General features: G+C 40.0%; 1 protein-coding gene across 3 annotated transcripts; it reads left to right on the forward strand.

The window, feature by feature from the left end:
- Window positions 1-3,625: 3,625 nt before the first annotated feature.
- On the forward strand, window positions 3,626-6,471 carry LOC105048845 (uncharacterized). Of its 3 annotated transcripts, none has more exons than XM_073261233.1 (3): window positions 3,626-4,882; window positions 5,759-5,809; window positions 5,927-6,471. In XM_073261233.1, the coding sequence occupies exon 1, from the start codon at window positions 3,992-3,994 to the stop codon at window positions 4,817-4,819; it is 828 nt and encodes a 275-aa protein (XP_073117334.1). In that variant the 5' UTR covers window positions 3,626-3,991; the 3' UTR covers window positions 4,820-4,882; window positions 5,759-5,809; window positions 5,927-6,471. The 3 variants fall into 3 exon arrangements, with proteins under 3 accessions (XP_073117334.1, XP_073117335.1, XP_073117336.1); XM_073261234.1 differs by having other exon boundaries at window positions 5,762-5,809; XM_073261235.1 differs by lacking the exon at window positions 5,759-5,809.
- Window positions 6,472-11,687: the final 5,216 nt, after the last annotated feature.

Consider the following 11,687-nt stretch of genomic DNA (forward strand, 5'->3'; position numbering starts at 1 on the left):
GTGCACATGGTGTAGGATGTAATTTTTCCTACCCCTGATACTGCGGACTTGAAGCTCATCCAATATACTGATAACGTACAATTTTTGTGTCATTTCTTTTTTCACCTGTCAATGGTTGAGGAGGCCCAACTCCAGACGGTCAGCTTTCAGATTTGGTGACATGTCTCCACTCCAACTCGAAACAGCATGAGTTGTGCATAGCACACATGGAGCCATCACCATTACCTAAATAAATAAAACAATAATGGAATCCCCAAGAGCAATGCCTACACAAGTCCTTCCTCATATTAGTGGCTACCGGGGCCAGAACAATTAGTACGAGCATGCAACTGATCTAACGAGGGCCAGCAGGCCTGCGTGACAGATAAAGAGATGAACTGTGTTTAAGGCTTTAAGCCTAACTTTGTCCATAAGCGAGACATACTTGATGGAAGGGAACTTTCAACACTTCAATACCAAGTATGGAACAGGGAGTGGGGTCCTTCAAACATGGTTTTTGTGAATGCAGCTTGACCCTGAAAAGATTCGGCCTGTGTCCTATGTACCTTGGACTCCATGTTGATCAAACTTTAAAGAATGGCTTTCTTTCTTGCGAAACAAGAGCATGGTTCTGATCATAAGGTGATGATACCCATGGTTCAAGGACTTGGGTGAAATATCTTTTGGAGTTCTCAAACTCCAAGTGGCATTTGGCTCATGTCAAGGTTTGTAAAGATGGAGTAACTCAGGGATCAGTGAAAGTTGATCCATGCTGCCATGATTCAAGATATTGATTTATTAAGGCTGGAATGAAGGAGAATTATGTCTTGCATGCACCAACTTGGCTGTGCATATCCATGCTGATCACCGAGATATATTTCTGTGGGCCAATCACCGAGACAAATGTATAATGAATGGACCCAGAAGAATTGGTCTCGGTGATTGGTGTGGTACATGGCCATATGGTGCATGCCGTAAATTTCTCAAAATCAAGGCCCTGGCATTTTTCTCAAAGATCTCAGCCAATGGAAAATGCTTCTTTGGGGCACCCATTGGTGCACAAAAGTTCCTCAAGCATATGCTGGCTTGGCAACGGCACATTTAATTGCCTTCTGGATTTCATTAAACCTTGCCAGTATCACCAGTCCCCACCTGCCATAGGGTGGACAACTTTTTGCATACATAAAATGAGATTTTCGTAGCACCAGTCATCTTCCAGTATGTATTGTCTGAGATTTTGGAGTATTAATTGGCATAGTAACAACAAGCTTAATTGTCATTCTAGATCTTGATTTTAACACAGTAATCAAACGACCTATATTTTAATATTATGGTATGAAGTACATACTTGATTAACAAATCTTGGCTAATATGTTGATGCTGTTCTAGATATATTGGTTGCAATGGTGACATAGGAGTATTTATCTACACCAATGTTTTTGACTGAGGTCTTGCTCTAGATGAAAATATGGTTCACATGTAATGAATTGTTTTTGGTTATTATATTTGTTCTAGCGCAAATCAGATCCCATGCTTCTTTGTGCATTGCTTTCATTCCTTGCTTAAAAATCGAACAGTGAAATAAAAAGGTGATGTCGGATATGGTCCAAGTACCTCGCATACCTAACAATGGATGATGGAAATAAGTTCTTAGAGCTCTTAGAAAATCTAGAGCTTTTGGTTCACATTGAGTTAGGGTATCAAACTGAGCACCTTAAGCTTGGTTCCAAAGAAACGAAACTTGATTTGAAGCTAAAAAACAAAGCATGAACCAGCAGCATGGCCTCAACATAATTTTAAGTCAAGTCAAAATTTGTTTTGCTCAACCCAGCTTAGCTTGATAAGGCTCAAATATATTTAAATTATATATAAAATTTATTTCATACATGATAGATCATTGGAATACAGTTTACTCGATATTTTTGCTTATTGGTTGGATCACCCGAATATTAGTTCAGCTCTAATCCAAACATTGAATCAAACCTTGAAATCAAGCATTCATTCAAGTTTCAATGAAGCTTGATTTAATCACAAATTGCTTTCAAATTATCAAGCTAATTAAGTAGGCTTGTGCTCGACTTAGTTCGAAATTAAGCTTGAATTTGAGCTTAAAATAATAACAAATAAATAGAGCTTGATCTTAGAATTTAAGCTCAAAATTAATTTCAAATTAAGTTTGATCATCGATCAAGCTTGGTTCCATTACACCTCTACATAGAGTAGGCACCTGAAAACCTACTTTTCATGCACCCATAGAATGTGGTTGTATCTTTCGCATGAAAGAATGGTTGATCTTCTTTTACGATATGAATCATTGGATTACATTTTATACAATTTTCAAAGCATAATATTTATTTTGTAATTTATATTAATGGATGAAAAAAAAAAAGACTAAAAATATTAAAATTATGTAAAATATGATCCAATGGTTAACAAAGTGAAAGACCATGAAAGATACCATTCGAACCCTATGAAATAACAGGCACATATCCTCCTGTCACTCTCTCTAATGAGATGGAGTATCCTAATTCCCAAAAGATTTTTTTGACATATTTTATTTTAGTTCTTTGGACAAGGTGCTAAGATATTTTTTCCTTCGTGAGGGCCTCGAGTCTTTGGGGATTTCGTTATTCACGCATCGCATCGAGTGCATGTGCCTCTTTGTTAAGGTGATTTGATTGCGTGTGTTAGAGGTGGGCCGCATCGAATAGATTATACCAAAGACAAAACCATTATCATCAACCAAACCACTTATCCTACTCTCTCTCTCTCTCTCTCAATCATGCATTATATTAGCACATAAAACCTCCTTTCTTTAACTATTATCATTTTGCCCCCAAATGTTTTTTTCCAACTTGCTAGATCCTATTGTTTCCTGGACTTCCTATCCTACCCATGTGGCTCCATAATCTAGTCATATGGCCAATACCTAATAGCTCTTCGTTTTCACATATCACATCAAATGCTACATATATACCCATGTAAGCGAGAGATATCTAGAACCACTTAATTTTTTAAATGAAGGCAATGTATAATTTTTCATTATGTTCTAACTTAATCCCATGCTCAATAAGGTAACCATGGAAATGATAAATAAATTATCGAACAACTAGCACATCATCATCATCATACCATTGCTCAAACCCTAATTTAACTCTCCTTAACCTTGATACGTTATCATTTGATATTAGGTAGGACAAAATCCCATAACCTACCTCCGATTTGCTACGTAATGGTGTAAAACACATTGATTGACGGCAAGTATAAGCTATTCATGCATCCATCTCAAGGCTAAATTGATCTCCCTCAGAGTAGGTGGGAGTCACCCCCTCTCATTAGTCATTACCAAAACCCAAACCCACACCGACATGTGCCGTACCTGGCCTTCCCATTAAGATCCGTTCCCTGTCCAACACCCCACGTGTAATCCCTGTTCACCCTTGGCAGAAAGGAGTACGTGGCAGACAAACAACATGCCCACCCCACAATCTGTGGCTGTAGTTGATCCCTTCACCCCCCTCTCCTTTCCCTCCCCAAGCCTTTTACCCCACGCTTTCAAAACCACAGATTGTTAGCCTGATAAACGGTGAAGGAGAAGGAGGAGAAACAAAGAAAGCAAGCAACCCCAAGCAGGGAAAACAACAAGAAATAGCGCCACCGATACCAACAACCGTAGACAGACAGACAGAGAGAGAGAGAGAGGAGAGGGTGGAGGGTTTGGACGTTGGGTCCCACGCCCCGTCCCCATCCACCCTTCAATTATTGCTCCCTTGTTCCCAGTCCTCTCTCTCCCTCTCCCTTGATCCCCTCTGGGTTCTCGCTGGCAACGCCGCTGTCTCCCTCGTCCTATTCTTGTTTTCTCTTTTATCATTCCATTACGTACCCTCCACCCCTAAACGCCCCTCTCCTCCTTTTCTTTGCCCCCCCAACCCTTCCTCTCTCTCTCTCTCTCTCTCCGATCACCCTTCTAATCTCGGCAAGCGGCTGCAGACTTATCTGTGTGCTAGTAGCAATGATGCATACCATGCCGACCAGTTTATTCTTCTACCTCGCTATTTCTTGCTTGCTTTGGTCGGCGGCTGCGATGAGTGCGTACGAGGTGCTGAAATCCCATGGCTTGCCGATGGGGCTGCTGCCGAAAGGGGTGAAGGACTTCCAGGTCGACGGCGACGGGCGGTTCGAGGTCCGGCTGGACGCGGCGTGCACGGCCAAGTTCGAGAGCCAGAGCGAAGTCCGCTTCAACTCCACCGTCTCCGGCACGCTCTCCTACGGCCAGATCGCCGCCCTCTCGGGCGTCGCCGCCCAGGAGCTCTTCCTCTGGTTCCCCGTCCTCGGCATCCGCGTCGACATCCCCAGCTCCGGCCTCATCTACTTCGACGTCGGCGTCATCTACAAGCGCTTCTCCCTCTCCCTCTTCGAGACCCCTCTGGATTGCATCCCTTGTCCTCCTCTTCCTCACCCCAAGCCCGCCTCCCCTCCAGGTATATATATACCCGGTCTTCATTCCAGCAAGAAAAAGATCCAGCTGATTCGTTTGTTTGATTGGTCGGATCTAATAGTAATTTCGGTTGATTTGGATTGCAGAATCGATCGGGAAAGCTGCGTTACAAGCTCGATCAAGATGATGCTCAAAGGCCGGTTCTTTGAATCGATGAAGAATAGAATCATATACCTTGTTTTAGAGAAGTCTTATGGCTTAGTCTTGGCTCGGCTTGGCTTCTATAATGTGTGTGAATGCAGTGTAGTGCAGATTCCCTCGGATTTGCTCTATCCTAGCGATGCAGAAAATTTTGACACAGTGATGAAGGATGGGGTCGTCGTCACAGTGAGAACAATGTGATAAGATTCGAGAGGATATAGGAAAAGGAGTTGAGGGAGTTCAATTCCATCCAAATGAAATCTGGTAATTAATCTTCTATATTGGTTGTAAGTTTTGATTCTTGTTACCTACGATGATCCTGGTGAAAGGCTACATATATATATGTACAGCAGGGGAGTTGGGATGGGCCCTGCTCTTTCTGCTATGTTGTCTTTGTTGTATTGTGAGTAATGCTTCGAGTCTCTCTGTATATGCCGGTATCATCTATCTTTATGTATTCTCTAGGCATTTGTTAGATTGAGGGCAGCTTTTAAATATGTGTATCTCTTGTTTGCATGATGAAAAGCTATCTTTTGGAGTCAAACTATGGTTTGATTCTGTTATGCCTTTGGAATCAATTACATTAGAAATTTGGTTATATCAATTGTCTAGATAAGTGATCTATGAAGAAGGGAAAAAAATTATTATCAGTCTTATGGAATTAAATTGGAATGCAGATAGATACTCAAAACAGCTAGTATATATCCGTTGTTTTGCAAGATGAATTACTATCTTTCAGAGTCACTTAAACTGTGTTTCGCTTCTATATTCCTTTTAGATATATCTAAGTCAGGGATTCAATTATATGTATTTTTGATATGAGTGATCTGTGCTGAAGAAAAAAAGTGTATTACCAGTCTTATGGTGAATCTAATGGAAGCCAGATGCTCTAGTAGCTAAGCAGAAGCTTATGAGTTTTTGTATTTAAATTTTCTGAATAATTTGAGTTAGTGGCTACCACATGATAAGCACTACTACATATCAGACATACTCCTTTGTGGCATCTCAAGTTTGAAAATCATGTAGGTGTCTGCTTAGATTTGAACTTGTCTAGAAATTTAGGATATGCTTGGTAATGTTAGAACAGAATACATGTCAGTATATGATTGCAGTACTGAGCTTGGATGATCATGGTGACAGCAGTTGCAGGCACAACAGGTGAGCAGATATTGCAATGCTTTGGGCGAAGAGGTGAAGTCTTGCCAATTAACAGTTCCCTGCTTTTCTTTGATGGTGGATATGTGAAAAAATTTGTTGTTGTATCCAAATTTTATAGCATGTAACTATTTTGAAGTTTTCTTGCAGCAGTTCTGGCAGAGAAAGGTGGATATCTCCAAGTTGTGTGAAATTTTATTGTTAGCTCCAAAAAAACAGCTTAAGAGATCAGTATGGATGTTAGAATTCTTATAGACATCGTAAATGGGCATTTTTGGTGTAGATCACTTCAGTCGATTTCTGATGATGGGTTGCCAATTTAGATATTGATGTTGCCCGTAATGTTCTTCACAAAGAACCAAGCACACTGGTCATCCAAAGCCTCAAACAGAACAACAAATATGGCAGAAGTGGGTTTAGATATTTGAAAAGTTGTGAATATAAAGAAGATTATCTATTTATTTGTTCTATTGTTTGGTTTGTGTTGTGCGTGCTGGGTCTATAATGACTAGGTTTTGATGCTGCCTCCTTTCTGCTTACCACATCTACAGCGGTAGTGCGCTAGTTTGGATTTGGATTGGTGCAGAATGTTCCTCAATTAAATTTGATATGATCTATTCTTCTAGGCAAAGGCTCTGTGGGAGTGATATCAAGCTGTCTGCTGTGGATTAAAGTGAAAAATTGAAATTTATGCAGCTGCTTGATGTGCAAGAAAGTAATTTATTTTCGTAACACGTGCAAGAAGGCTGTTGCAGTGAAAGCAAATTTTTTGTTTTAAATTGGAGACCATGGCAAAGAGGGCAAATTGTTGTGTACCAATTAATGTGTATCACTCATGGATCCTGAACAGGGCTTGATGAAGACAAATGAGATTATGGTGAGATGGTTGTGTTCGAGGGGGGGGACCAATTCATTCAGGTTATTGCCGAAAAACTGACACTCTTTTAAGGCTGTGAAGAGGAATGCTTCCTTGCAAATGGTACACAATTTGTTGTTTTCCTTTCTCTATTGCATGTGTTGCATGCTAGGGGGGTTCTTGATTTAAGATGTGCACCGACGGGCAGCTAATACAATTATTGGTTCACAATACTGATACGCGTGAGGCCACCTTTTGCCGCAACTTGAAGAGGATAAAAGTGAAAAAAAGAAAGTTCATGTGCAAAGTTGTTTTTTTTCTTTTAAAGGATAGCTAAATAAGAGTGAACTGGCGAGAAGATAATGGAATTGAATTCCCTTAAGGATTCATTCTTTGGTGGGTAAATATGATGAAAAAATTGGTCAATTTTTTTACTGGTCAATTTATCTGTATTTTTACACATTTCAATATGGATAAGTTATTTTCTCATAAATAATATTTTTTTATAAAATAAAAAAAATATTTATATAGGGATGGTTAAATTATTTTTCTATCAAATATTTAATTTTATTTCTAGGATGTCTTATTCTCATTTTCAATACTTCTATCATTTAATATCAATAAATTTTTTTTGATATAAAAGGAGATTAATGTATATTAACATAACAGTTATCAAAATTTATTAAAAAGAAAGAAAGTACAAAAAGAAGAGAAAAGAAGGAATCCTCCAAACTAACAACACTGAAATTTGAATTTGAAACTGTAATTTTAAATTTTCCTCTACCAACCTATCAACTAACAATCAACCCTCCAAAATCTCTTAACATTCAAAATTTGAAATTTGTATTACAAAAAAAGAAATCCTAATATGCTACCGCCAGTTGATGCAACGCCGACTGCTAGAGGAGATCGTCGACTATCGAAGATCATGATGGTGCGAATGGCAGAACGCCAAGATGAGAGAAGAGCGACCACCACATCAGAGGGAGAGGAGTGCAGGAAAGAGAACATCGTCAACCATCACACCTTCAAGGAGAGCATTGTCGGCCACATCAAAGCAAGGGATGGGGAGAGGGAGAGAGAAATAGAGAGCCGATCCATCAAAGAGAGAGAGGGAGGCCTGACCTTCCATCGACCATTGTCCGTCGGAGGGATAGATCCATCGTGTGCCAGTAAAGATCCAGTACCAGCACCGAGAGAGAGTCCGACAATCTTGAGAAAAGAGGGAGGAGAGATACAGAGAGAGTAAACATGAAAGAGAGAAGGCGGGCTACGACCGGCCGGCTATGGTGGAGCACAGCACCCCGCTAGAAAGGGGCTACCAAAGGAGGGAGAAGGCTGGCTATCGCAGGTGAAAGAGAGGGAGAGAGAGAGAAGGGCACGGCCTCTGTCCGGCCACAGAAAGAAAAGGGAGAGAGAGAGTTGGTCTCTGAGAAGAGCAGGTCCACCACTCCCGTCAAGCCAGAGGGCATCAGAACGCAGAGAAGAGAGGTATCGGGAGAGAGAGAGGAAGGAGAAGAAGAAAGGGAGAGAGAGAGTGGCCCATCTTAAAAAAAGAGAAAAAGGGTCCGGTGCAGACCAGCCGGTGAAGAGTAGGTAGCATCGTCGGAGAGAGCCTGGCAACCTAAAAAAAAAGAGAGGAGAAAGAGAGATAAAGACCTCAGAAGATGGGGAGAGAGAGAGGGGGGAAAGGAGAGATGGATCCTAATAAGGGAGAGACAAGGGCCGATGGCCGATCGACGGTGATGGAGCACGGCACCCAACCGAAAAGAGATCGGAACAGAGAGAGGAGGAGGGGAAGGGAGGGGGAGATAGATGGAGAGGGGGGGAGCTTGTCGGCCGGCATCAAAGAGAGAGAGAGGGAGGGGGGTACCCGACGTCCAGCATCAAAGAGATGGTGAGCAACTCACCGCGGGGAGGGGGGGTGGGGTGAGCGCGCCAACGACCGGCATCAAAGAAGGGGTGAGGGAATAGGAGAAGATATCCACTGGAGAAGGCCGAGCTAGAGAGGAGAAGAGGCCCATCAGAACTATCGATGAAGAAAAAGAAGGGGAGGAGTGATGCTGGAGAATCCTAACGGAAAAGGAAAAAAATCAATCCTAAGATCAAGCTCCCTTCTGTTCATCAACAATTAATCACGTCCGATCAGGGGCATCATTATTTCTAGGACAGACAGTATAGTTATCTATACTCTACTCAGGAGGCATGATTGATTGATACGAGACCAAAACGAGATCAATCTAAATGATGTAGATTAATGATATTCTAAAGATCAGTAAACAACTAGCAATAAGAAAGTATATAAACAGATAGCAGAAATTAAACATGATCACGAGTAAATGCAAAAGAAATATGAATGGGATGAAGGAGAGTAAAATATTAATCTGTAAGAAAATCTGAGAAGATGATAAGAATCCAGATCGTGGTAGTTAAGAAACTATCCCGATTAGGACTCTTAATCTTTTAACCAAACAGATCTATCGATAAAAAACTAAGTCTTTACCAACATCGGATCTAACAAAAAAATGAAAATCAAAGATCAACTGAGAAGGAACGAAGGTCTTTGACAGCATATGATCTGTAGAATAAGAGATCACTCTTTTCTCTCATCATGATAGACGAAAATCCTAGAGGAGATAGATCTTCTCTTGATGGGATAGGCTTGCATAGATAGATGGTGGAGTCGAATCAGGGTCGTAGGAATACTGGATTTCAAGAAGATAAAGATTAAAAAGATAGGAAAAAAAGTGGGCCTCACACCCTCCCTTGATGGGGTGATTTTGGGTCTCACACCCTCTCCCTCTCAGAGTGATTGATACAAATATTTGTGGAATTTATAAAATCATTCATTGTTCTCTTCATGAAAAATACAAAGGTTTATATAGGACTCTAGGGGTCCTATTTCTTTAGAAATTTCTTATCTTTTACAAGGAAGAAATCAGCCCTCCCATAAGGAAGTAAAGTATCATGTCTGGTTTCTAAACAAAGTAATCTATCATGGAAAAAAATCAGTCCTTCAACAAAATAAGTAGATAGCCAAGAATTCTTAAAAAATTCTAGAAAAAAATAGAACTCCATATGGGCACTTGATGCTTGGTACAACTTGGCATGAGAATCTTTGGGCATAGCACATGCTGGCATGCATATTTCTTTCCTAGGCGTGTGGAGAGTTGTGGCCCCAAAAATGACGTGGACAAACCCAATACAAATCCAAGTATGGTCCTATGGATCCAAAATAAAATACATCAAGATACTTTATTGATTGAAAATAAATAACTGAAATAGAGTCAATCTAATGGGACTTCTTCGATCCAAATTGAATCTAAATCATGTCGCCGACTTCTGATGGCCCTGATATCCGTACCAATTCTCCCAAGATGGGGAGAACTCGATCCTGTTGAGTGTAGATCGATTCCACTCTGGTGACGCTCAAGCAAATCGAGATCAATATACTGCAACTCTTCTCGAATGATCCAAGTATCTTCAAACTTCGATCGACCTCGCCATCTGATCAAATATCACTGATAGCCTCAACTCCAGATGGAGAGGATTTGATCATCTAAAATTCTCTCAATCTGATCATGTTTTGCTGACATTTTGGCTGGTGGACACTCAAGGACAGGCTCACTCTCAAAAGTTGGTTCAAGCTCAAACGGCCTACTAGGTATCTGAGTTGACTCTTTATAAGCGATGAGATCTGTAATATTAAAAATAGAGCTAATCTCAAAATCGAAAGGTAAGTCCACAACATACGCATTCGGTCTGATTTTCTTTTATGATCTTAAACGGACTTACTCCTCGGGCATGTAACTTCTTTATGGTTTCGATGAAAATCGTTCAAGTCTCAATCGAACAATCGCATAGTCTTTCTCCGCAAACTCTTGGACACGTCGATAAGAATCTACATTCTGTTTATAAACTTTATTGTTAATGCTAATTTTTTACTGATCTCTTTATGCAGACTTTTGACATGCTGTGCAAATGACTCTGCAGATTTGAAAATCTTAGAATGCATGGGCAGTGGGATGAGGTCTATTGGTTTTCTAGGTTGACATCCATGAATTATGTCAAAAGGACTCATGCCAATGAACCTATTAACAAAGCTATTATATGCAAATTTGGCTCGAGGCAGCAAAAGATCCCAGTTACCCATATATTCCCTAATCAAGCAATGCAACAGATTTTCAAGACTCCTATTGACCACTTCGATCTGACCGTTCATTTGTGGATGATAAGTAAAAAAAAATTTAGTTTTATATCTAAAAGGTGCTATAGAGTTTTTCAAAAGTAGCTCATAAATCTAACATTCCTATTAAACACAATGATTTTAGGCAATCCATGTAGTCTAACAATCTCATCAAAATATATTCTTACAATTTTCGATGCGTCAGCTCATAAATCTAACATTCCTATTAAACACAATGATTTTAGGCAATCCATGTAGTCTAACAATCTCATCAAAATATATTCTTACAATTTTCGATGCGTCAGACGTTTGGCAATAAGACAAGAAATGGGCCATTTTGAAAATCTATCTACAACTACTGGAACAGAATCATGCTTCCTAGCTATCCTAGGTAACCCCAAAACAAAATCTATACTAATGTCTTACCAAAGACAATCTGGTATAAATAAGGTGTTTTATTTTCTCTGCTTGGCCACGGCACACGTTCTACACTGGATAATAATTCGAACAACATCTCTTTTTAAGCTTGGTCAAAAGAACTGAACTTCTACCAACTCTATGATTTTAGTCCTACCAAAGTGTCCAGCTAATCCTCTAACATGTAATTCCTAAACTAGAAAATCTCTTAAAGATGTATGGAAGACACAGCCTAGTTACTCTAAATAAGTAACCATCCTGAAGAGTGTATTCACTATATTCTCTAGATGGCCCTTTATGTAAAGTGGTAAGTATGCTATCAAAATCTGGACACTTCTTATAATCTTCTTTAATCTTATCAAAATAATAACTTCTATACTAACGGTGGATAGCAAAGTATGACGATGACTCAAGACATCAGCAGTGCGATTTTCTACACCCACACGGTGTTTCAA

Source organism: Elaeis guineensis, chromosome 7 (assembly GCF_000442705.2).
Source record: "Elaeis guineensis isolate ETL-2024a chromosome 7, EG11, whole genome shotgun sequence".
Classification (NCBI taxonomy): domain Eukaryota; kingdom Viridiplantae; phylum Streptophyta; class Magnoliopsida; order Arecales; family Arecaceae; genus Elaeis; species Elaeis guineensis.

What these genes read in the sequence shown, in the direction of transcription:
- LOC105048845 (XM_073261233.1), top strand. Translation starts at nt 3,992, where the DNA reads ATGATGCATACCATGCCGACCAGTTTATTCTTCTACCTCGCTATTTCT.